This window comes from Aplidium turbinatum, chromosome 5 (assembly GCF_918807975.1).
Source record: "Aplidium turbinatum chromosome 5, kaAplTurb1.1, whole genome shotgun sequence".
Lineage (NCBI taxonomy): Eukaryota > Metazoa > Chordata > Ascidiacea > Aplousobranchia > Polyclinidae > Aplidium > Aplidium turbinatum.
This window is the reverse complement of record NC_137476.1, coordinates 7,755,184-7,781,042: the sequence shown is the minus strand read 5'-3', so window position 1 is coordinate 7,781,042 and position 25,859 is coordinate 7,755,184. Positions and strand designations below refer to the sequence as shown.

General features: G+C 38.1%; 1 protein-coding gene across 3 annotated transcripts; it reads right to left on the bottom strand.

The window, feature by feature from the left end:
• Positions 1 to 257: 257 nt before the first annotated feature.
• On the bottom strand, positions 258 to 25,431 carry LOC145770379 (paxillin-like). Of its 3 annotated transcripts, none has more exons than XM_082582012.1 (11): positions 25,322 to 25,431; positions 13,167 to 13,294; positions 10,215 to 10,317; positions 9,688 to 9,820; positions 9,305 to 9,431; positions 7,547 to 7,682; positions 6,683 to 6,795; positions 4,970 to 5,143; positions 4,346 to 4,576; positions 1,414 to 1,534; positions 258 to 990 (listed from the first exon to the last, which is right to left on the bottom strand). In XM_082582012.1, the coding sequence occupies exons 1-11, from the start codon at positions 25,332 to 25,334 to the stop codon at positions 830 to 832; spliced, it is 1,440 nt and encodes a 479-aa protein (XP_082438138.1). In that variant the 5' UTR covers positions 25,335 to 25,431; the 3' UTR covers positions 258 to 829. The 3 variants fall into 3 exon arrangements, with proteins under 3 accessions (XP_082438138.1, XP_082438139.1, XP_082438137.1); XM_082582013.1 differs by lacking the exon at positions 25,322 to 25,431 and adding an exon at positions 16,494 to 16,511; XM_082582011.1 differs by lacking the exon at positions 25,322 to 25,431 and adding an exon at positions 13,556 to 13,687.
• Between the last annotated feature and the right edge of the window lie 428 nt (positions 25,432 to 25,859).

Sequence of the window (25,859 nt, the reverse complement as noted above, 5' to 3'; positions counted from 1 at the left end):
TATCTAGAATATAAGGCTATTATATCGTCACAGAGTCCAATAACCGAACAAAATGACTAAAATTAAAAAAAGTTGCTAAACTTTTTGCCAGCACTGTAGTATAACTACAAACAAGTCTACTTAACCTATTACTACGCATAACGTTTGCATTAGTTGAGTTGTGTAGTTTAGTGTCATTTCTACTTGTACCATGTGCAAGGGGTGAAGTCTTCACACCTCGTATATTGGACATAAAATAAGTGGAAAAAACAGGCATATTCTCTATATTGGCATTTATTTGTCATAGCGAAGTGGCGCATTTCTATCAAACTGTGGAAATGCGGGCAGGAATTCTGTTAATGCACTATAATTGAACAAGAAAAAAATGTCATTACTAAATACACAACATGAAAAGTAAGAGCTGTTAGCCACTTGTGTCGTGTTTACACATTGAACTAATTCAGCGAAACATATTTGGAAACACTGTGGGCTTGAACTGTTCGGTGGATTCAATATGTACACATTGTACAGCGCGTAGGAAGACAATTAAGTTCTACTTAAAAAATGGTTCTAAGTTAGTGGGAAGAGATACGTTTTGTGCTAATGCGAATCCCCAATAGACGTCATATGAATTTGAACAACCCTTTAAGCCGGGAAAACAAATTTTTAAATAGTTTATGAGCTTCTTTAAGGTCATTTGCATTGATTGGTCATCTATTTGAACGCGACAGCTATTACCGAGGCAAAGATTCTCTGCTTCGTTTGTTGCTGATCTCCGCTTTGCAATAGCGGCGGGATGATCTGTGCTTTGAAAGCGCCTCTATTGATGGTGGAACAAGAACGAGCGACTTTAACTTGAATTGGGGAGTGCAAACAACTTGTTGAAACACTGGTGGCAGTAAGGTTTCTCATTCTGTTCTTTGAAGGTTCCTTTGTTTAGTTGCTTCAGGCAGAACGCGCAAACGAAGTGCTCGGGATGGAATTTCTTCCCCATTGCAGTGATGCAACGACCTGGAAGGTAAAACAGCTGCTGTTGCAAAATATTTCTACATGAATGATATGCAAATGAGGGTCTGAGTTGAGAAGTTTTTTTAAACTTTTAAACTCAAATTTCCGCAAAATGTTAACGTACCGTACCACCAAAAATAGGCTACGTTGTATGACAATGCCTGTCCCCGTGAAAAAATTGATTTAAACAGAACTTAATTTCGCTGTGGCACACACTTGTGTTTGCATAGAAATAAACGATTTAACAAGTTTGAAAAAAATTTAACTTGCTTTTTCTCCAAAGCGGTATTTTTGGACTTGGTTGGACAAGTACTTCTAAAACTCAGGTCTTCAAAATGCTCTTGCCACACCAAAGTTGATTCAATGCAAAGAGAATTAATTCGCTGGCTCGGGTATTTAACTATTTATATTCACAGCGGCATGTACCTGTGATTGGTTTTTGGCATCCGGAACACAAGGAACCGCGTAAGGAATGATAATGTGTCTCGCAATATGGCTGCCCGTCCAGTTCGAAGAAACTTCCGTTGGTAAACGGGGCTAGGCATTCCTGTGCGAAAACATGTTCAGATAAAATAATTTTTAGCGTTTTAAGTTTCTACGTAAATTAAACGGCAGATTTCAATAGATTAGCACAGTGGTTCTCAACCTTTTTGACCCACGGACTATTCTCAAGCTCGCCTATATATCCGCGGACTCAAGCTATATATTAACGAAAAATAGGTTTTTTGATTTCTATCCAAGAGAGTTTAATACGGTATCAACGAAAAAAGCAAGCACTGTGTTTCACTTAACACACACTCAATGAGAGCCTTGTCCTTGAACTTGCTTGACAAGTTTATCGAATTCCGGAATTATGGTTGTCAGTGCACATCTGATGTCATCTTCCGGTTGAAGTCTATTGCGATACTTCGTTTTGATCATCGTCAGAGTTGAAAAGCCAGATTCACACAAGTAGCCTATGTGGTTGGAAATGGCAAAAGAGCTGAGCTGTTGCAGCTTGCTTGCAAAGATCTGAAAGACTAGGCTCCATCGACTGCACATTTGCCCAAAATTGAGTCAAAGAAGCCTTTTTAAACTTGTTTTTCAACATCCGTCGGCTTTGCAATTCAAGCAACTGTTCAGCAATGCAGTCCATATCTGAATGAAGTTCTAGCGCTGACACCTGAAAAGGATTCCGAACCCAATTAAAGATCCTGCAATAATCGTTGGAAGGAATATAATGATCCAATTCAGAAAGAAATGTGTTGAGGTGCTCAAGAAAGATAGGAAGAATGACGCCCAAATTGATATCTTTCTCTTCCACAAATCAGCTAACCTCCCACTTTTCATTCGATGCATCCACAGCTTTATTTTACGTTTGAATGCATCAATACTTTCCAAAACATCAAAAAATAATTTCTCTTTTCCTTGCATAGAACTATTCAGTTGGTTTACATGGCTGAAAACATCGGCCAAAAATAGCAACTTCGCAATCCATTCATCATCACGAAAGCGATCAGCAATTCATAATTTTGCTCTTTTAAAAAAGCATGGGTTTCCTCTTTAAGGGTAGCCACTCTCTCAAGCACCTTTCCTCGTGACAACCAACAAACAGTTGAATGGAACAGAAGCCCACTGAGTTCCGCTCCCATTTCGTCACACAAAGCACGAAATAAGCGAGTGTTTAAAGGACGAGATTTAATATAATTCACCACAGATACAACCTCTTTGAAAACTATGGCAACATTTTCTTGTATATATTTCTTTTGTTGCCAAGTTTTCTCTGTGGAGAAGACAATGAACAACCGAAATGTTATTGTTTTTCTTTTTCACAAAACTCATGAAGCCTTTCTTACTTCCCATCATGGCTGGAGCACCATCAGCACAAACTGACACGCAATTAGACCACTCAAGCTGATGTTCTTCAAAGAAGTAATCCACTTTCTTGAATATTTCTTCTCCTGTGGTATTTTTAGCAAGTGGACGGCAAAACAGAAACTGCTTAACGAAATCATTTGTGTCAAAATATCGCACAAACACCATGAGCTGTGCATCACTTCCAATGTCGGTTGTCTCATCCAGTTGCAAACTAAATCTTTCACAGCATCTTATGGCAGCGATTGTTTGATGCAGAACATTTCTTGAGAGTTCTTCGATACGCTGCTTCATGGTGTCGTTTGACAAAGGAACCATTTCCAGTTTGTTAGCAACCGCATCACCACACATTATCCTGGCCATTTCAACAGATGCTGGTTTAATCAAATTTTCTCCAGCTGTGTGAGGTGCTTTTGCACAAGCGATTTTCCATGCAACCGCAAAAGAAGCACGCACTGCATGACTGTGAGAATATACTATTCCTCCCCAAGCAGTTGGGCGATCAATGCGACTTCGCTTCACCTGATGCTCTTTTTCTTTAAATACTTCAAGAGATTTGTTAACAAAATTTCCATGGTTTGATTCCAGGTGCCGACGAAGTTTCGTGTCCTTTAAAGAGCTGTGAGCTAAGACTGTTAAGCACAACATACACTGCGGCCTCACTTCGCCATTCACCTCAATCGAAGTAAATCCAAGCTTCAAGTATTCATCATTATATGCAAAAATGTTTTCTTTTAGCCATTTTAAGTAATTCTGTCTGAGACTGTTCACCAGGCATCTAATCTAAAACTGACTGTGTTCTCACCGGTAACACAGTCAGTTTTGGAATTTTAGCCAATTTATTATGACATCACAAAGATAAAGTTGGTGAAATAGGAGCATTTTACGTTTTATTTGTAATACAATATGAACTGACTACTAGCAAAAGCAACTGTGCTCGTGGACTCATCCAGGCCCTTCCGCGGACTCATTTGAGTCCGTGGACTTGGGGTTGAGAAACACTGGATTAGCATGTGGGCTAAGCTACATTCTTTGTAAACCTTCTGATGATCTCAATAAAGGTGAAACAACCTGTTTAGGCTTATAGTTAATGGCAACTGTATGTGAGCATCTTACTTCCAGCAAGTCACTTTTCATGGGAGAAATTTCTTTCAAGCTTACCGATTTTTTTCCGCCAGTGTTAAAAAAAAATTCACAGGATTTTCAGGCGTCTTGTGACCCCAGGGTTGAAAACTCGCAAGGGTAAATGGAGTAAGACGGTACGGGCATGTGCTAAGGAGGGAAGAGAAACAGAAACGTACAAAAATAACAGGTGAAGAATGAGGCACACAAGACCACACTGAAGGAAGAAGACGCAATGGAGAAAAGTAGTGAAGACAATAAATTGTTGCAGGGAAATAATCGGCCATTCCCATTAGTGGGTACAAAAACGAATTTCGATAAAGGCAATATGGATCGATTGCGAGACAAAACAATAAGAAAGATCGATTAAACAAACACTCACCCTGCACACAAAGCATTCAGGATGCCATTGGGCGCTTAATGCAGAGATGTAGTTGGATAAGATTGGCTTCAGACAACCGGCGCACTTTGGAGCAAACATGTTGTAAAAGTCGGCTCGGCAATACGGCTTCCCCTCATGTTCGTGAAAGCCCTCGTCCCCGAAAAAATTGCTGCACATGGCGCAGAAGAAGTGCTCTGGATGCCAAGTGTTGCCAAGCGCTGTCACGCATTGCTGGAAAACATACAATGAATAGAATTAGACACATTACAGTTTGTAATCAGATTCTTTACTAAACAAACCAACTTTCAAAATCGGCTGCTTCACCGAGCGGTAAGAGCGTCTACAAAACTCAGAAAGTTAAATCGACATCTACCGACGGCAGACCGGTGTGTAGGCAAGAAAACTATTGTAGGTTAGTGTGAAAAAGTTGATGAGCCAGCTGCTGAGGAGTAAAATGGTTGAATCGCCTGCTCAACCTCATGAAAAAATAAAAAACCCAAATGTAGATCTAAGCTCAAATACAGCATGGTTATAACATGCAAACAAGCTTTAGTAGTTTGCAGAACAAGATTTTAGTACCTACATTATGGGCTTATTATTTTTTGGTTAGAGTTAGCTTCTCACCCCTAGTACTGGTTGGTTGCAGTGGGCACACGTTGGAGAGAACAACTTGTGGTAGTCGGTCTCACAATACGGTCGGCCTTCCCTTTCGAAGAAGGTTTTTGTACCAATCTCCTGGTCACACACGGCACAGACGAAATGCTCTGGATGCCAAACCTTGCCCAGCGCCGTAGTGACCTACAAAAAAGAGAGTTGCCATTAGTACACCAGTTTTCTTTAATACAGCTGAAAACAATATGTCATAATTGATATTGTTATGATAAACTGCTAAAGCTTCAAAGCAGAACTTTTTCTAAGTATAAAGATCGGCGTTTGCAAATACTTCTGGATCTAGAAAATGTCCAAAATAGCCGATTTAATATTTTCATGGTTATTCTTCGTCTCCAGCTGTAGTTATCGCATCAGTCTGTAAAAAAATGTATCCTCGAGGTTGGAGATGCTTCTCCAGGACTATACCCAGAAGTTTCTGAAGAGTAACCAGTCTTTAGTTTTTCATTCTCCCACAACCTTCCAGTCTGCGGTTTGTTCACGAGCGCCGCACTTACAGTAAAAACTAGTGACTGATGGAAAATGAGCAAGTGAGTTCAGTATCTTTAAAAATTCAAAATATGCAACGGTTTGTCCAAAAATGTCGCATTTGCAACACATGGGAGTCATCCAATTGCGGCGATGTTACGCAATAACGGCCTAGTGACGCCACAAACTGTCAACAATGGGAGTCATGTCTTTGATCAAACCGCTTCACGACTACAGTGCGTGTGGATCTGGAATATTTGCACTGGCGCAAAACATTGGAAGAATTGGCCACAAAGTCAAGACCTATTTTGAATACATCAAACTGTTTCGCTTCCACAACAGTGCAGCATAAAGCAAGGTGTCTTCTACACCATAAATGTCTATATTTCCATGAAAAATTGCTATGCGAGCATTCGCACATCAAGTTAATATTTTTTTAGTGCAGATGTTGCCAATCATTTCATCAAGGACCTACTTTTCAAAAGTAAATTTACTCTGCAGCAAATTGTTTCGAGGTCCTCTGTCCATTTTGCTTCTAAGAAGGTCTTCATCCCGAAACATCAGGGTCGACTAGTTGTCTGCAGTGATTCCTTCATTTCTCTTTATCGTTGGCATCTCCAATTTTCAAATTTATTTTATCAGGTCATCCTTCACAAAGTCTTCCCATGTTTTCTTTGGTCTTCCTTGTCTCATTTTTCCTGTCACTACCTTATTGCTGTTCAAGGTGTTCAACCCATCTCAGGCGATATCCACGCAAGTACTCTTCAATATTCTCAACATCAGTCCACTCTCTCAAGACATCATTTCTAAGTTTACCGAGAAGGGTCTTTCCACGCCCACACATCATACGAATCATCCTCATTTCTGTCGTTTGCATTCGCCTAACATCTGTCCTCTTCATCGCCCACTATTCACTTTCATAATACATCACGCTTTTGGTCCAAGCACACAAAACACAATATAAAGGAGATGTAATCTCTGGTATGTAACCTACATAGCTACGTTAATTATGGTGTATTAATTTATGGCTTATAATGTCCCGATTTAGTGATTTCATCTTGAATTTTTCCAATGAAACCAACAGAACTGAGCTTTCATAACTTTTCTTGTTTTATTACATGCCCTACCTACAATGTACTCTCAATAATGAAGAGTGAAGACCTTACTGTTATCGGAGTAGCTTTACACAGGCAAACGTACCTCTCCCATTACTGGTTTCCCACAAGCGCCACACGCTCCTTTGGATGCTGCTCTGATGCCTTGCTTGACTAGGTCCTTGTTCATGTCCTTGAGCATGGCGTCGAGATCGGTAGCTGCAACAGACCAATGGTGTCGTCTGCAAATTCCATTTAAACTACAAGCAACCTAAAGTTTATGAATGACTGAGAATGACACAATATCAGCAAACAAACCTGTCCCTTTTTTACATTGATTTAACGTCAGCAGACGTCAGTCAGTCAATATAAATAAGACCGATTTGCTTCCAGAGACGAATCCCAAGAAAATCCTTGATGGTAAAGATCCCTCCTAAGTGGTCATCAATTCGCAAAGACGAACATTCGGGAATAATAAACATTATAAGAAGAATTATAAGACCACAGAAACAGCACGCGAGCTCGATGGTAAGAGAAACACTATACAGAATATTACTCTGCTAACTCAACAAACTATGAGTATAGAGTAGGCAGTGAATTTAAATAAAGTTGAGCATAATAACAATAAAAATTTATTCTATCCCAAACGGCAAAATCCGTCATTTTTACATTGATTCAACGTTTGCAAACGTGAAAACTTAAAAAATAGTCCGGAGAAAGACCTGTAAGGTGAAAGTGGTGAAACAAGGCCGTGATCGACGGAGGAATCATTCGAGCAAAACCAGGCGAAACTGGGGAAAATCACCAAGCCAGTGGGGAATATCACCATAAAGTGAAAAAAACATCGGCAGAAGGCAACGGAGGACAAGCAAATAAACGTAATGCGATGTCACTAGCTTTGTTCATGAAATTGCAAAATTTGGAGATTTTGAAAGAAGATGAAGCAATAAGTTTCCATAGGAACACTTACGATTAGATGGAGGAGCAGGAGTCTTTTCCTTCACAGATGTGTTAGTTGTGATCAGTTTTGGAGGAGTTACTTTAGATCCCTTAGACTTCTCAGGCTTTGCATAAGGAGGATCGCTCTTGTCGCTTGCCGTGGAATCCTGAAGCAAATAAGACAAGACATCATACAACGCCAGTTTTCATTTTAATATCAGCTTCTTCTCGCTTGTGGCATGAAGAGAAAAACTGTGACGTCATATTTCAAATAAAGCTAAGAAAGGCTAACAAGCTTATTTGCATAGAAGCGTTGAAAGGTTCTATACAAATATCAAATGATGCTTTTTTCGCCTTTATTTGGACCTTCTATAACAGGGGTGGGCAAACTTTTTATCTCGAGGGCCGCATTCAGAATCTGAATTTGTTCGAGGGCCGCAGTATAGTACAATTAAGATTATAAACCAAAACATCAAATCTAAACTAGTCAAAACACAAGCTTTTATTTATTTTTAAAGTGACGAAAGAAAAGGAGATTTTATATACAGATAGCCTACATGTATTACATAAAAGATCTAAAAAAAATGTTTGTCTCAGTTATTTATTTGAATACAACCCACATCAAGATAACACTTCGCCAGACGCACTTTGAGCGAATTAAACAGAATACATCTGTGAGCGAATTTACATAATCAGAAAAACTATCTCAATCGCCGCTTTTCTCTCTACCAGCACCAAGAGTCTTGGCCTTGATCCAAGACTAAAACGACAAAGAAAGTTTCATGATGCGACAGGCTGAAGTCAGAAACTTCGATTGTGACGTAGGCCTCATCGACTGTTTAGCAATGGCTGCTTTGACACTAATAATAGCCATGCATTCATGCAAGATCACTATGTGGCTGGGGAAACAAACCACTACAATGTGACAAAAAGACTATAATTTATTTATCAAGACGAAATTTATAAAGAAAAAGTTTAATTAAGTCATTGTAGTAATTAAAATTTTCAAGCAATTTTAGGATTATTTTTTTATATAATTGCTTCAGGTTTTCGCGGGCCGTACAGAAAGTTGTTGCGGGCCGCATGCGGCCCGCGGGCCGTAGTTTGCCCACCTCTGTTCTATAACCTATAACGACGCCAAATACAACGCTTGTCGTAAAACTATAAGTAGAACCAATCTAACACATACGAGGAGGGGATAACAGGGTATTTAAATAACTTCTCACATTAGACCCATATTAGACCCTGCCATCACATAGTGCGGTGATGGTACTAACTAACCGTCACTTTGACGACTAGATTAATTATCTCTACAGTTTTTTTACTCTGATTAACAAGACGTCTTGTTAACTTAGGTTGTTGTTTGAGCCTCGGAATCGAAGGATCTGCCCTTTTATCATCACAAAACAGCCATGTTTCCAAGACCACATAAGAGATTCATGATTACTATCGTAAATGCTGAACATGTAAACCTAGCATGGTGCTGAATCAAGCAATATGCCTTTATCCACCAAGCCTGTGGTGGCAAGCTTGAAAAGATTTTGACCTCCAGGAATAGATCCTTAAAAATTAAGGAATATTTAATCCGGCTCCAGTTCAGTTCAGCAGGCCATAGCCCGAAGAGGGGTCGCAAGCATTTCTCTCTAGAGCAGCGTAAGCTACTGTTCATAATCATGAGAGGAATCAAGGGTTAGTCGAAGGGGCCGCAAATTTCGACTCCACAGCCTGCTATCATTCGAAGCAAGGAAACAAACTAAACCCTGCACTCCACGATCGGATGCGTCCTCACCCGTTGGTCAACTTGGAAGCCCACCAGAGACGCCATCAGGTCATCTAGTTGTTGAGCAGCGGAGGTGGCAGAGATGGGAGAATTCCGATCTGAGATGGATTTTGTGCTGGAAGATGTGTGGTCTCCGCTGTAAAAGAATCACAGCGAATAAATTCCGCATCTTTTATGCTGTCATTGTTGTGTCAATGGCTCCTTAAAACACATTGCACAAAAACAAGCAAATAAATGCCACTAAAGCACATGCAGAATTAATAATATTGATGACACAGCAAAAAAAATGAAATAGCTTCTAAACAAAGCTGTAGTAAACGTTTATTTGAAGACCAACCACAAGTAATTTTGAAACATATAATATGAAAACTCTTAAAGCAATTTGGCCTCACTTTTGATTTACTGAACTGTCTTCTTCCAACGCTTCCAGTAAATTGTCTATGCTACTGTTATTGGTCTCTGGGGCGACATCAACTTGTGAAGGCGTTTTCTCGTATACAACAGAAGGCGATTCCGTGCAGTTGGCTAAACAATGTATTAGCATAAGAAATAAACCATATCCCGCTAGAAAAAAGTGCCACTTTCAAATCGTTGCTACTTTCATCATCATCCCTTTTGTTGCCACTTTAAACAATAAAAACTGGCAACCTTTCTTTGCAAGCTAGGAGATTGCCTCAAGAAAAATTATTGCTATTGAAGTTAAGGGAGAGTGTGACACAACTGGCCACAAACCGCTTTATGTAGCTCAGAGTTAAAACGTAAACAGTGAAACTTAAGCAGCACATATGGCTACCAGGCGGGAAAAATTGATGAACACAGGTCTTCGGAATTTTCAAGTTTCGATTCATTCAAAAAAACTTCATTATCAAATTTACATCATAAAAGCTAAAAAATCGAGATATTTCGACCAGATTCTTACTTTGATCAAGTGGCTCTTCGGTGTCATATAGATCTTCTAATAAGGAATCCAATTCGCTTAAGTTTCCTTGTAAAGCTGACATGCTTGCAGCTGTGTTATCGCCCTGAGCAAGGAAAAGGGTTAAAAAGCCAGTGCTGAGGATAATAGGATAAACGTATACAAACTTAATAGCTGGGAAGTTGCTGTCACAAAGATGATTTATGAGTGCGACCTCTGCTGCAAGTCTCAAATGTGGTCAGTTTGCAGGATGAAGAAAGTTTAAGCTACTCAAGTATTTAGTTTCTTTTGATTCTTCAGTAATGCCTGGTTTTTTTTTCGCTGAGACTTTTCGGTCATTTGTCCGAAATGACTTGAAAAAATTCGGTCATTTTTTCTGATGAAAATATTTCCTTTCAAGTAGCTGATACAAATCAAAATTTGCACTTCCTGACTAGCTACAACATTAAGTTTCGTAGAGAAGCGTTGTTTTTTTCGGACATTTTGACCGAATTGACTATATACTTTTTCGGACATTTTGACCGAATCGACTATATTTTTACGGACATTTTGATAAAAAATCGGTCAATGACCGATAAATGACCGAAAAAAAAACCCCCTAAATGATAGTGAATCGTGTGCATTGTATTTTCAGATTGTTGTAAATGATACGCTGAAGTAAACTATCTGAGAATATAATCTGACTGCTTGATTATCTTGATCTAACAGTGCACAAAACAGCAAGAAATTATATCAAACGCACAAAAGCATGTAAATACCACGCTAATTGCAGAAATTTTTCGCGAAACATTGCGGAACAAGCTGTATTTCGAACTGTGCGGTTTCAACTTGAAGCTACTTGTAGTTTACTCTAAATGTGGTATGTATTTTACTTGCTGACACTGTTGTTTAAGTGATGTCTTTTGTTAAAATCTGCTGTAAACATGTCGTAATCGAACTTTCATGTTTAACATATATATACCAGAAAACGCAACTGACGCGAGTAATGCTTTTGCACAACAAAAACTGTCAGACCATGACTTGCTCTAGCAGTAAACTAAAAAATGCAAGCCTTGTTTTTTTTTTAAATTGTCACCTTTGCACAAGCATCCTGCAGTGTAATGTTACATCCCCCGCAGTATGTGGAAAATAAACCACACGTAAGGCTTGCAAAGGAAATTACACGCATCTGACAGAAAGTTGCATGTTGCAATGCGTTTCTCACGAGTTGCGATGAGATGGCAAACCATGGACAATCTACCTTTGTAAGCAAATCGATCAAAAAACGAGATTACAAATCTGCTACCGTGGATAACAAGCCTTCTTAACAAAAGAAAAGCACAATCAACGTATGTGCTGACAACGGTTATCTCGTTGACAGAAAACAAAATTTCAAAATTTATTTTGTATACAAGCAAAATTTCTTGCCGAACTGTATTATTAGATCACAATTATAAGCAAATAACACCCATGTTCAAATGGTGGGATAAATCAGGGAGCTTGTAAAAACTGAAATATATATACCGGTAAATTATTATCCTTCGATGCTTGTGAAAAATTTGTTGAGAGAGACGAATAAACAGTACAACGCATTCAATCACAAGGACAGCAACATAATATTTAATTCGTTTCAACACTGCATCGCGACATCTTACAATTGGTAGGAAGTAAAGTCTCTGTGACCTCGGCAATATCAGCCTTTTTTACACCGTTTCAACGTTTGTATAACGTTCCCAAATTGATTCAACTAAAAAAGTCATTTTCTGGTCAGATATGCACAAACAGAAGAAATTAAAATATGAACAACGTAACCACGTCCACAAGTGAAAGTGGGCCATTTTGCTGCGAATCTGCAATACGCAGGGTGAGTCCTGTAGCTACAATGCTACATGTCATTCAACCTGGAATACTTTGCCTGTGGCTATTCATACTTTGTAAACCATCAAACTATAATCTCAAAGTCAATACGTACCTCAAACAAGTGAAGATACCACAAAGGATGAAACAGGATGTTGCAAGTTGCTTTCATAGGTAGAAATTTAACTTAACACTAACACACATATACACGTACGTGTGTATGCAGCCTACATAACATGCAAACGAACCACATATTACAACATACCACAGAAATGACGTCACAAACAAACAATTTTTAACATAACAGAAATATTATCACGGCTAGGCTACTGTAGGCTAGTTATTTTAAATACTTTGCTGCTTTTGTAACAACTTAACCTGGCAACAGCATCAAAACTGACATTCCTAAAGCACACAAGAGAATTAAATGACAGTAACAACAAACAAGAACTTCGCAAAGAAGAGCGGGACTTTGTTTACTTTGAGAATCCAAAGCGGTAACTGACGTTCGACTCAACAGAAGGGCTTGAATGGAACGATAAGGAATAATACTGTTGCTGTATTGAAATTACTGTACTAAATAATATAAAGATTTTCAACGCTCAAAACTAGCAGGGGCAAACCTAATGGTTCAGGCACTGGTCTAAGGTTTGAAAACCAAAACTAAAATTTTCAAATAACAAACAAATAACATATTGAAGTTCTAAAACCGCTTTAACTCAAGAGAAAGATATATAATACTTTCCTTTTGGTCGTATCTGCACAACATGTTAGTACAGGAATTAGCGCGCTGACTTTAAAATTTCCTGATCAAGGATAACGTTACAACATTGGCCATACAGGCTGGAAACATAAAAAGTAGACGTTAAATCAATGTTAAAAAGGACCGATTTTCTGACTGGCAAGCACCCCTTAACTCACCACACCAACAACCACCATTACAAGGAATGCTCCTTCCGCAGAGCAGACCACCCCAAAAGAAATATTGCGTATCGCTATGTTGCTATAGATTATGTAATGTTAAGACCTGGTTCTAAAGTAAGTGCCGACTTCTTTGTGAACGGAACAAAGAGCTGATCGCTGTGTTGTTTAGAGAAATAGCTCTTTGTTAATACGTACCAGATCTCCGTTCATATCGGATTCCATTTCAAAGATGACATCGCCAGTAATAGCTGTTCCTGTCGTTGGTTTTGGTCCGCACGTTATAGGGGGAGGGATGGTGGCCTCCAGGTCTTGCAGGAGAGCTTCTGCAAGGTAAAAAATGCAGCATATATAAAAAATACATTGGATGCAGGGATCGAACTTATAACTTTGCATCAACAAAATATTCGTTCTTATCACTAAGGCATATAGATGCATTGAGTTGAAGCGCACCCTACTTTGCAAACATGACGAAGGTAATCTGTAAGCAATAAGCTGCTTACATGCTGCACATCACAAAAGCGTTCAACATATGTCTTCAAATTATTGTCTTTAATAACGTATGATATAGTCTTGGAAACAATTACCTGTTGGCTTCAGACACATGGTTTATGCTCACGAAGTAAACATGTTCTTTTCTAAAGCAGTAGCTGAAAGTACTATAGAGCGTTGCAAAAAAATTGCAATGATAAGTTAATACTTGAGAGCTAATAAATCTGCTGGACACAGAAAGTATGATTTCGAAACTTCTCATGTAAAAAAAACATCTTTGCAATTTGCAAATAAACTTTCGCAGTGAATAACACGACCTTGCGACCTGTTTTAGTTTATTTTTGATGGATGCAATAGATTCAGTTGCAACGATTATTATCATTCAACATTGTATGACAACCACGCCAACAACTTGAATAGCGCATGCCCGGAAGTCACATCATGTACTAGCTGTTCTACTTTAGCCACCACACAAACAAAATCTGGATCACAAGCCAATATCGACGTTTTCAAAACATAATTTTACTAAAAAACATTTGCTTGGGTGAAAAAAGCAATAGCCCATGCAATAACTTTTTGAATAACCTACCAAAACGCTTTCGCATTAAAACCAGCGACCCATTCCCACCAACCAACCATGAAGTTGTAGTACAAGATTTGTATCAGAGTACCATGAGGTGCCATGTAAGATGCCGATTGCCAATAGTGGTAGATCATTAGTCTTAGACGTTCAAGGAAGTGAATTTGGGTGAATCATATGAAGCATTATTTTTTGATGTGGTGCCTAAGGAAGATTTTGATATTTGCAACAAGCTGCCAATCATAATTAATAAACCTGAGCACAAAAACAGTCATTTTCATGCTTTACTCATGTATTGACATCATCATTATTAAATTCTTTCCTCCCATCAAGGGTTGGAGGCAATGAAGTGCCAAGTTTCTCTGTTGTGAGATTTTTCTATTGCAGTTTTGCAATCAAGATATATTATGTAATATATATACAGTATATGCATGCATGTATGTCAAATGTTTACGTTCTCGGCATTATTTGCTGTTGTGCTATGCAATTCTACATGCAAGACGCAATACGCCAACGGTATGGCTTCCAACCGTTGCTGCTACCTGCTGGAATTGGTTCCTTATTTATGTAAAGAAAGTAGATAGTTAACGGAAATTCAAAACTTGTTCGAAAACATTCTACTAAACTTTTTGCCAATTATTTATTTTTTTCGCATCGACATGTGCAGCGCCTTGAAACATAGTATGCACTAGCCTATATCAAATACAGTTATTACTTTCTAAAACCTCTCCAGCCTGTTTCATCCTAAAAGAAGGATCATCGGAAGGTCCTTATTCAAATAGAAATTCTATTGAGGTGTAGAGTAGGGGTTCTTAACCAGGGGTACACGCACCACTAAGGGGTGCGAGACCTGTGCCTAGGTGGTGCAGGGATGCTGAATTATCAAAGTTTGTTATAATATGAAGTAAGAAGCAAAGTTGTTTTACCAGGTTTCAACAAAAATTTCGAACTGTAGGCCACTATTACTTTTCAGCCAATCCTAGGAGGGGGTGCGAGAATTGATTGATAATTTCAAGGTGGTGCCGACAAGGCAAAAGGTTAAGAACCGCTGCTGTAGAGGTTTTAAAAAGTAATAACTATATTTGATGTGATTTGCTCTGCTTGGCTTTTTTGCTTAGCATTGAGCACTTTTTTGTAGTATTAATAGTATTTATTGTTTAACATGCACCATCAATGTAATTAATATCAAAAAACTTATCAGGCAATGGCAAACAAAGCTTCAATGACAACAGAAGCTGTATTTTTTACAAGTAAAAACGGCTATTTTTTATTTGCTAGAATGCTAGATCATTAACTAAACTAGGTCTCAAAAATCCCGCCCACCGGTTTCAGTGGGAGGCTGTGATTAAACGCTTTCAACTCAAGTCCGAACGTATGTGGTCAGAATGTAAGAAAATCGCTGATTTTTTTTACAGTGAAACGTTATGGATGGAACATGAGGGTCATGGGAGTGTCATACGCTCTATCAGAGCAATAACAGGCGACAACAATAATTAACCTTTGTCCCACGGGCCACTATGCAATATTTTAAGATCACAATGACGTCATTCTCGTTTATATCCGCTTCGTTTGACGTTATCAATATCCATGTAAGTCTCATCACAAGAAAAAACAAATACAGGGCCGCCAACATATTCCGGTAAACTGACAGATCGTGTACATTAATTCAACAAAAAGCGATGAAATTAATGACTGTAGAAAATTTTTCTGCTAATGAAAGAGGATTTGGTCGAGTTCGCTTTCTTGGGAGATTGACATAAAACAAAATTTAGGTCGAGATACGAACAATTTCCTTTCGGCAAAACCAGTTCAAGGCAGATGAAACAAAACCAGACAAAATAAGATTTTTTTCCGACTATCACGTGACTCATGACGTCACTGCAGCGACACGAACATCACTGGCGTAGTGATTACCATTTCAATTTGTGTTGGAATCGGTTAATAAAGACACGTGCTCGTAATGGGCTTCTGTGAAGTCATTATGTCACTTAATTGTTTCCATTTGCTCAAGCCCGTCTTAAATTTAATGCCCTACTAGTACAAGACAACGCTAGATACTTTTGAAGAAGTGGAATTCGTGGACTTTACAGTTACTTTCGACTATCCAGCCATAAATAGAAAGGTGTGAGGCAGCACATTATCACAACGATAGCCAATATGGTTCGCAATTCCGATATCAACAGTTTGAAGAGGCAAACGCAATCGATAAGACAATGCAGACTTTGGATAGAGTGAAACAATGGCGCGCAACTCATTTGTTCCCATCTTTATTTTGTGACAAAAAAAACTATGAAACAATCAAACCTCAATCCGATCTGACTGCAGTTCAAACTGTAATTTTAAGTAATACCTAAATTCTTCTTCGTTCCCTTCACTTGTTACAACGAACAAAACGTTGTCCCTTTCCATTGATTGAACGTCAAACAATGTGAAAGCAATGTAAACAAAGGCACCTTTTGACTGAAATTGCCACATTCCACTATGCCATTGACTACAAACAGGGCCCTCGCATTCCCACTGTCTGCAGACGTTGAATCACTGTAAAAATAACAAGTTTTGTTGTCTGGGTATGCACTGACACCACGCTAAACAATTAAATAATCTCGAATCTCAAACTAGTTCTTTTTGTACTTTCGACTCTGATACAAAACGCACAATGCATTTGTGGCAGCACGCTGAAAGACAGCTCCTTGCCGAACAAACTTACACTCGCTGATAACCCAAAACAATTGCAGGATAATTTGCTCAAAGATAATTTTAACGTAGGAGAAAAACAACAGTGTTTTGACGGCGAGTGACCGATAAATAGCGTCAATGTACTTTCTCGTAACTTTTGTGCAAAAGGTCAATTTCATCAACTTGTCAGCATTCGAAGAAAAAATTCCTTCAAAGCTACAGACGTCCACTGATGCACTGTTAGTGTTATGCATGCGGCAAAATCGTGATAATATCTTTCAGTATATACAAGCAATGTTGGATTGCGTAACAAAAACGTTGGGTTCACCAAGAACAAGATAGCAAAATTCATTCTTTTTAAAATGATTTAACGTCTATAGATGCTGAATCAATGTAAAAAACACAGATAAGGTGTCAAAAGAATTTCGTGCAAATTCCTTATCCGGCCGAGAGCCATAGTTGGTCTGAGCTTTTGAAGCGCCGTCGGTGGTCATGAGCTACAGTGAACATGAAAACGATGATCACTGACATGGATTTGATAACATGAATTCGAATTTAATCATCTTTAAAATGCTTCTTTTCGTTGGACATGGAAGATCCCCACGAAAGTTTCCTGCAATGTCTGCGTGATACAAGTGATTGTGTCATTCGTTATTTTTCGTTTTTTTTCCTGAATTTTTTGGGGTATTTTGGTGAACTTGGAAACACTCAGAACTGGAAATACTTTAACACGGTGATTCGAACTATGGTGGTTAATTTTTAAGCGATCTGTCACCAGATAATTGAGCAATTTTTTTATTATTATTAGCCTCGTCACAAAAATAAAGTAGAAAAAAATCCATTTCCATTTGGTGCTCGTCGCCCACATACGGAGCAAATCACATTCTAAAATAGCAGACACGCAGTCAAGCGTTACGGTGTGCAAATACTGAAGTATGTAGGTCTGACTCACCAAAGGTGTCAGAATTAAAGCAGGTTTTGCACTTGTGCAGCACCATGCGGGAAAAGCGATCGATTTCATAATTTTTTTTGTGCAAAATCATAAAATCCAGCTATCGCCTTTATCGAATTTTCTCAACTTTATCAAAAAGCCTCGGTTCTTGCTGAAAAGAATCCGGGAAAAAGTGAGACAAAAGTTTGATCCTCCAGGCAAAGTCCACGACTCTTCAAAAGCGTCATGTAATCTTTATGGAGATGCGAAAAGAAACTCCTCCGTTTTGTTTAAACATTGAGCCCAAACGACAGTTTATAAGTTTTCATTTACAGTCTTTCCATTTAAACTAAATATTTAAAAATCTCCCACAACATTTAATAAATCACACATCTATAAAACACTTCGATGTTTGTATGACTTTACAATGTTTCAAAACTTTTAATGTCGCTTGACGTTGATGCGACGTAAAAATGACAACTTTTCTGTGTTGATATTTGTACACATCCATGGTGATTCAGCGTGGTTGAACCAGATTAAGTTTCGAAGAAAGAATGTGTCCCAAAAACAACGTACCAATCTTGCCTATACCGATACAGAAATTCGCTTCAATGATCTGCAAATCTTTCTGGTCATAAAAGACGATTGATTGATATGAAATACTGGCGCCCATACGTTTTCAGAGAAAATAAAACAGCTTTCATGTTAAAAGGCGATCACACAAATCAAGATGCTCGATAAAGCTAAAATAGTTAGGCTATAACATGGTTTTGTATTGAACACAGCAGGAAACACACGTAAATTTTTATTACAAGATACGTGACAACATCGATATACACGATTTCATAACAAAACATGATCTGCCAACACGCAACGTAGCAGATTTTACCCACTTCACCAAGAAATGCCAAGCGAACAAGTGACGTATATTAAACAGGCCTCAATGCAAAAATTAAATCAACAATCTTTACAAAAACTCTGAAATAGCACCGTGAACGATGATGGTAATACGTCTGTGCTTGAAAAATAGTTTGGACACACAAACCAGCAACCTAGATATCTACGACTTTAAACTCACATGGTTTCATTAAACCAGCTTTTTAACAAAGTGGTTTCCAGTAGACCACAAAGATTGATTTGAAACAAAACCCGACGCCAACTCGTCATACGCCATGGCCGTGGTTAGCTTGGACCTTTAAGCATATATATTATTGCACAATGTAGGAGTTTTGGAAATTTTATCAATTGCAAAAAAAAATTTTTATGTTGTCTGCCTAGAAAGATTTGGCGTTGTGGTCTTTGTGCACGTATTCTCGTACTTTCCCACGCAATGCGATTTTTTAAGATTTTTCTTAAAACAGCACAAATAAATTTATGCTTTTCGTTTTACAAAAAAGGTGTGGTAATTCATCAGTCTTCCCAAAGTATGTTCACTACTTTTTTGCTACAAAGCTACCAACTGAGACAGGTTACCAAGCATTCCCGCTTAAGTACATTTCTTAACAACTTTCTAAAGATACATTTATATACTTCACCAACTTGTTTTAGACCAGATTTTGAGCATTCAGCATGTAGATAAATTTCCCTCCAGGTGGAAGAAAAATTGAAAGGGAAATGACTTTTGTAGAGTAAATCTACATTTAAGGATGACTACGCCTACCCATGGACACAAAGTCAGCTGCATATTTAATTTACTTCTTTGGCTAGACTTGACAAACACTAGGGACATTACATTATGTACCAGCAGCTCTGATATTCCGATCACATTAGAAGAGTCAATTTTTTACACCTTGCTACAAGCTTGCTTTGAACAAAAACTTAAACTTACCGTACTTAAAAATATAAACCAACTTCACTAACCTAATCTAATATAGCCTTAACCAGTGGCGCCGGCAGGGGGGGGGGGCAGGCGCCCCCACCCAATGTTTTGGGCATCATCTTTTTTTCTTTTTTTTTTATTAATACATATTATTTTTTTAATATTTGGATCCCAACCTCAAGTAAGTCAACTCAAGTTGCAAGGGTGGGGGGGGGGATAAAAGCTCTCTCTTTAAAAAAAAGTATGGAAAACCTTGATGACTAAACTGTACAGTAGATAAAAAGATTTTCTACAGAAGCAGAGATATAGACTTTTTAAAGTTTTAACTAACGTCACATTGATGTAGAAAAATAACAACCTGTTAAATTTTTGATACCTCACACTCCCATGACTTCTTCCGCGCGCATTTTGGCATTGGTTGCTTGCAGTGATTCTTTCACTTAAACAAAACGTTTTGTTTCAGCAGTTTTGAGTAGTTCAATTCTTAAGTTGTAAAGGAGAGTCAATTTCTCCAATACTTATCATTTATGTTTCTTCTTTAATCTCAGCAGAGTATAAACTTATAAAAATTTTTCATCCATGCGACGTCATAAATGCAATTATATCTCAAATCGGCGTATAATGATGTGCATCATCTAAACATTTTACCGAGTAATAAATTATCAAATTCGATCGTCAAAAGTGGTTTGGTGGTGGTAAATATTACGTAATGAAAAAAATGTGATAAGGTTGGAAGACATTACGTCATGTCTTTTCAATACAAATTGAAGTTTAAAATTTACTCTTTTGTTCATAGTCGTAACTCGTAATCCACCTTCAAAGCGGTATTACAAAGAACAACTTTCGATAAGAGGGGCATCAAGAATAAATCGACATGACTTTTAACCTTTAGAAGGTTGGGCTCCTGGAGTCTTGCTCAGTTTGGGGGGGGGGGCTGTCGATTCTTCTTATGCTTTAGGAGTGATATCTCTGTTATTTTGACACGATTTCAAAATTTGGGATTCACTTTGTAAAATTATTCATGCTGAGCATATCTGAAAATTAAAACTATGTGAATTTTAGCACTGCTCAAGTGCTCATATACTTTGTAATGTTGAGGTCACTTATGAGTGTAATTTGTAGTGGGAGTTTACACATTATTTTTTGGTAGAGCATGTAGACTGTAGAGTAATGAAGAACGTGCATTGTAATGTTGTGATTAATTTTTTTTTACATTATTTTACATACAGCCAATGCCCTTCACGCTGTGAAACAGTTAGGATTAACGAGACATGGGCCAAATTAATTGCTTTCATCCAGCTGGTGGGAAAATGTTTCACAATAGAATATGAAATATTTCAGAGGATGTGCTGAGAAATGCCTTATATCTTTCAATTTATAACCTTTATTCGCTCAAAATTTCAGCTCAATAGAGGTGAATAAAAGTTAGAAAAAGTCAAGAAATCTCGTAGTCGCAGCCTTAGTGGTTTTAGAGATACAACTGTTGATACAAAAAAGTTGAATTGACAGCTCCCCCCCCCCCCCCCCAACCTTTAAAGGGTTTGCGTTGAGTCAACAGATCTGTGCCTTAAGGTTTACGTCAGCTCCGGAGATCAGTAAAATATAAGGTTGTCATGTTTGGTGCAACAAGACCATTGATTGATTGGTTTAGTGAGGATTCGTAGTCCCATTGCTTTCATTTTGAGTGATCATACTGATTTTCAATTTATTCCTACAAGACGTTACGTAATGAAAAAATATATAACTAAGGTTGGAAGACATTACGGCATGTCTTTTCAATTCAAAATGAAGTTTAAAATTTATTCTTTTGTTCATAGTCGTAACTCGTAATCCTCCTTCAAAGCGGTATTACAAAGAACAATTTTCGATAAGGGGGGCATCAAGAATATGTCGACATGACTTTTAAGGTTTATGTCAGCCCCCAAGATCAGTAAAATATAAGGTTCTCATATCGTGATTGTAAGCCGCGGGAAATTTTTTCTCTAAAAAACAGATTCCCGGGAACCTAAACATTTTTTCCAGCCCTGGTAGAAAACAAGAGAAATTAAATAATATACCACTGTCTTGCATGTCTTGCACCAGTGGCGTAGCCAAGGGAGGGGGGTTCGGGGGTTTCAACCTTTCAAATTGAATTTACGGATGTTAATACATTGTTTACAAGAAAAGCTTTAGCCTATGATGTAATTTCTCATTAAACTGTGCAAGGATGCAAGCCATCTGCAACTGCTGAGATCGCATGTTCGATCTAGATTAACATCTAAACAGCTATTCGTTATACAAAACTTGAATATATCAGAAATAGCCTATTTAAAGTAACTTCATTGTCTCAAAGCTTTTTGTTTGACACTCATCAAGATGTATGACCTCTATGACGTTACATTTTCTAAACTTTGGGTTGACTTCAGAGCATAAAAGTTAGTGACTTACCGGAATAACATCGCTTTTTGAATTAACCAAGGAGAAAATTGATAAATAATAAAACTGTAATAATGTCGCAAAAAAAAGCAATCAAATCAACCTATGTCTCTAAAACAAAGTTTGCCTAATTTTAAACGAAACTGCATTAAAAGAGCGAGTTTTGCCAATACCAAACATTCAAATATCTCAGTCTGGAATTAGCAACAAGAAAACATCGAAGCAGGACATTAAGGCGCGAACAAAACGGCGCGAGACAAAAAGGCGCAGAAAAAAGGGCGCAGAGGCAAAACGGCGCAGACAAAACGGCGCCAAAGTCAATGTAACAATTTTTTTTTCTTTTGAAAATACTTAACTCAAGCGCGAAGGTTGATCAATAATAGTTTTGATTCAAACGCGTTGCTCACTTCAAGTTCATTTGGGAAGCACGAATAACATTATTGTAAAGAGAAACTGCTGTGCAATAATATCTAATTTGTGATAATTAAATGAGTTTAACACTCAATGACATTCTTAATTCAAATGCGTTGCTCCTTAAAGAAGTTTAAATGCTTTTGATGTCATCCGTCGGCGACTGGCCTCCAAGGAATGGACACGGACAAATTATTTCGGCTTGGGAGGGAAGTGTTGGAAAGCAAGTCCAAAAGTTTAAACCAGAAAACTTTGGAGAATTTTTTTTTAATTGCTGAAAAAAAGTAGCCTACTGTTGTGAAATGCAGTGCGTAATTTCATTTGTGCAGTTTCGTTCAGTTGAGGAACATTGCAAATTAATTATTTTACCAGACAGCGCAAAAGACTTGAAAAAAAAAACCTTGGCGATTTCAAAACAAGCAATGAGTGTGAACCGTGTTTTTCTACCTTACCACTATTTTCGTAGGCCACATTCCATTCTCAAAACTACACAGCTGGTAAGGAGCTAAAAATAGCACGCTTGAATCAAAAACTTCAACAGTCAAAGTTCCCGTTGTGACATCACAGAGGTCGGTGAGATGAAAACAAGTCCGATTGGCGCAGTTTGTAGAAAAATGCTTTGATCGTACATGCTCTCCCAGTCAGCAAAGATGGTCTTTTTTACATTGTTTCAATGTCTGCTGACGATAAATCAATGTAAAAAGGACCAGTTTTGCTGGCTGGAACATACATCATAGTGTTAATGTGACACAGAACTAGTAAACTCTTTAAAGTTTAACCAGAATTGTAAACAGTTGTATGAAGTATCAGTTGTAATGTGCGTTGCTGCCTAGTCAGCACAGACACCTTCTCAACAATTACGCCCATTCACAATTACTGCAGAAACGTAGTAAATAAACAATTCCTGATTTCGCTAATCATCGGCAAACCGTTGCAATTTGTACCCAGCTCGAAAAGTAAAAATAAAACCCGTCTGGTTTGCCATAGATTCCGTCCAACTGTGGTATTGATTTGCATCCTATCTTTGACACCCATCTCTCTGAACTGTCACGTGCGCTAATTCTGTACTACAAAGCAATTATCCAGGTAACAATATCCGCCACTATAACTTTGATTCAACGTTGCCAGACTTTGAATCAACATCAATGCAAAATCAATGGAATTGTTAGCTGTGTAAGAATATATTTTTGCGGCTTGTAGCCAAATCTGCCTACATCTCAAGCAAACATTTGTTTCCGATCTTCGTACCTTTCAAAACAAACAATTTTCACATCTAAGCACTGTGGTCGCACTTTTGCCAGCTGGATAATTACAGAATAAATAGTTTCTTGGCAGTTGATAAGCCGTCACGGTTGTTAGTGTGAGAGACAGAACGCAAAGTGTGATGCGGGAATATTAATCTCGCCGTATTTTGTCTTGAAAATGATGCGACACAATCTTTGAACTTATTGCAAACAAATGTACGCTGTTTCAAATTGCTCCCCGACCAAATGTGGTCTTTACTTCCCGACTGAACTTGACTTCAAATATAAGGAGCAACGCATTTGAATTAAGAATGTCATTGAGTGTTATTGAACTTATTTAATTATCACAAATTAGATATTATTGCACAGCAGTTTCTCTTTACAATAATGTTATTTCGTGCTTCCCAAATGAACTTGAAGTGAGCAACGCGTTTGAATCAAAACTATTATTGATCAACCTTCGCGCTTGAGTTAAGTATTTTCAAAAGAAAAAAAAATTGTTACATTGACTTTGGCGCCGTTTTGTCTGCGCCGTTTTGCCTCTGCGCCATTTTGTCTCTGCGCCCTTTTTTCTGCGCCTTTTTGTCTCGCGCCGTTTTGTTCGCGCCTTAATGTCGTGGACCGAGAAAACATAGAGACTTAGCTTTATTTCCGAAAAATGCCGAAGAAAACATGATCTTATCCTTTTGCTATGCCACCGGACAGCACCATTTTACAGAAATATTCATACCCACAATTTTGTTGAAAATGCTCTCAGAATGCACCAAACTGAAAGTAATTTTTCAAAATTTTTGTTGTGCGAATTCATCATCATCATCAACCAATTTAGATTATACAGGCCATGAATTAATCCTCATGTCGAGGGTGTGGCCTGTCTGTCTGTCGAGAACGAAGTCTTCCCCTCCACACCTCGGGATTTATTGGGTTGGCAGAGTCCATATTCAGGGCTACAAGGTCACGTTTTACAAGTTCTTCCCAAGAAAGTTTTGGTCTACCTTGACCCCGCCGTGCTGCGATGTTGACACATCTGACCTGTGAGATCCAGCTTGAGCTGCGCTCAACGTGACCAAGCTATTTCAGTCTGCCTAATTGGAGGACTTCACTGATGTCTTTTAATTTAAGGTTTGATAGCAGAGTCTCAAACCGGATGTTGTCCTCAGGCCCGACCAGGCAGGTCCATCTTACCATCGCTCTGTCATTATGTTGTAGGCGCTTGACGGTGCTTGCTAAAGTAGCCCACGTTTCAGAGCCATAGAGCATGACACTCCTCACACAACTGGAGTAAACTTGTCCTCTGGTTGCAGCAGGAAGTTGCTTGCTTGTGAGGATAGGGAGAAGTTCTCTAAACTTTTTCCAGGCTGACTTGCACCGAGTTATAGCCGCATGCTCACACCCCCCTCCAGAAGACATGATATCACCAAGGTAGCAAAAGTCAGCTACCACGTCAAGTGTGCCACCTTCAATCGCAATTTTGTGTTTATTGTGTATTGTGTTTATTGAATTATTTGTGTTTATTGTCTTTTTGCTTTTTGTGTCTTTCTTTTTCGCCAACAAAACAAAAAAATAAACTGAACTGTATCCGCAAAGCAAATATTGTGTTTGGAATATTAAGTTTAACTAGTTTTTTTTTGTAAAAACATACAAAAATTTGTTTTTTGTCCCTATTCACCCCGCAGTCCCTATTCACCCCAAATTACGGTACTGGGTTTTCTTGGAAATCAATGAAGAAAAATTCAGATCAAATCAATCATTGAAATAATATTTAAAATGAAATGTAACACTCACCAAGATCTTCCATTGCTGAGGTTTCTTTTCTGATGATTCTTCTTTTAAAATTGGTTCAAATGTACAATGTTTCATACAAAATTACAAAATGCACTAAAAGTCAAACACTAGTTTAAAAAAAATTCTTGGAAATTATATGACTTATTGATCTTTAATCCTCAATAAATCATGAGGTTTTGTTTTAAGTTACACTGAAGCATATTGCTTTGCAGTCTGGTTGTCCTAACTGCGATAATGAAGAGAAACATAACCAGAGAACAAGCTCAGTCTGATAGAAACAGTGATAGACCGATATTCCGACAACTGAGCTGATGGCCAATGCAATGAGCTATCTCAATCAGCAACTATCCTTCTCTTTGTTATGCTGCAGTGGACTCTCTTTAGGCTACTGTTGGATATAATCACAAAAACATAAACAATGAAAAAAATGGAGAACGTATCTTGATTCTTGTCTTTAGTTTACACTGTACGTTTGCTAACTATTTCTTTTTATTTATTGAAGATGGCAGCTGACTGGATAAGCCTTGGTGTGTTGTTT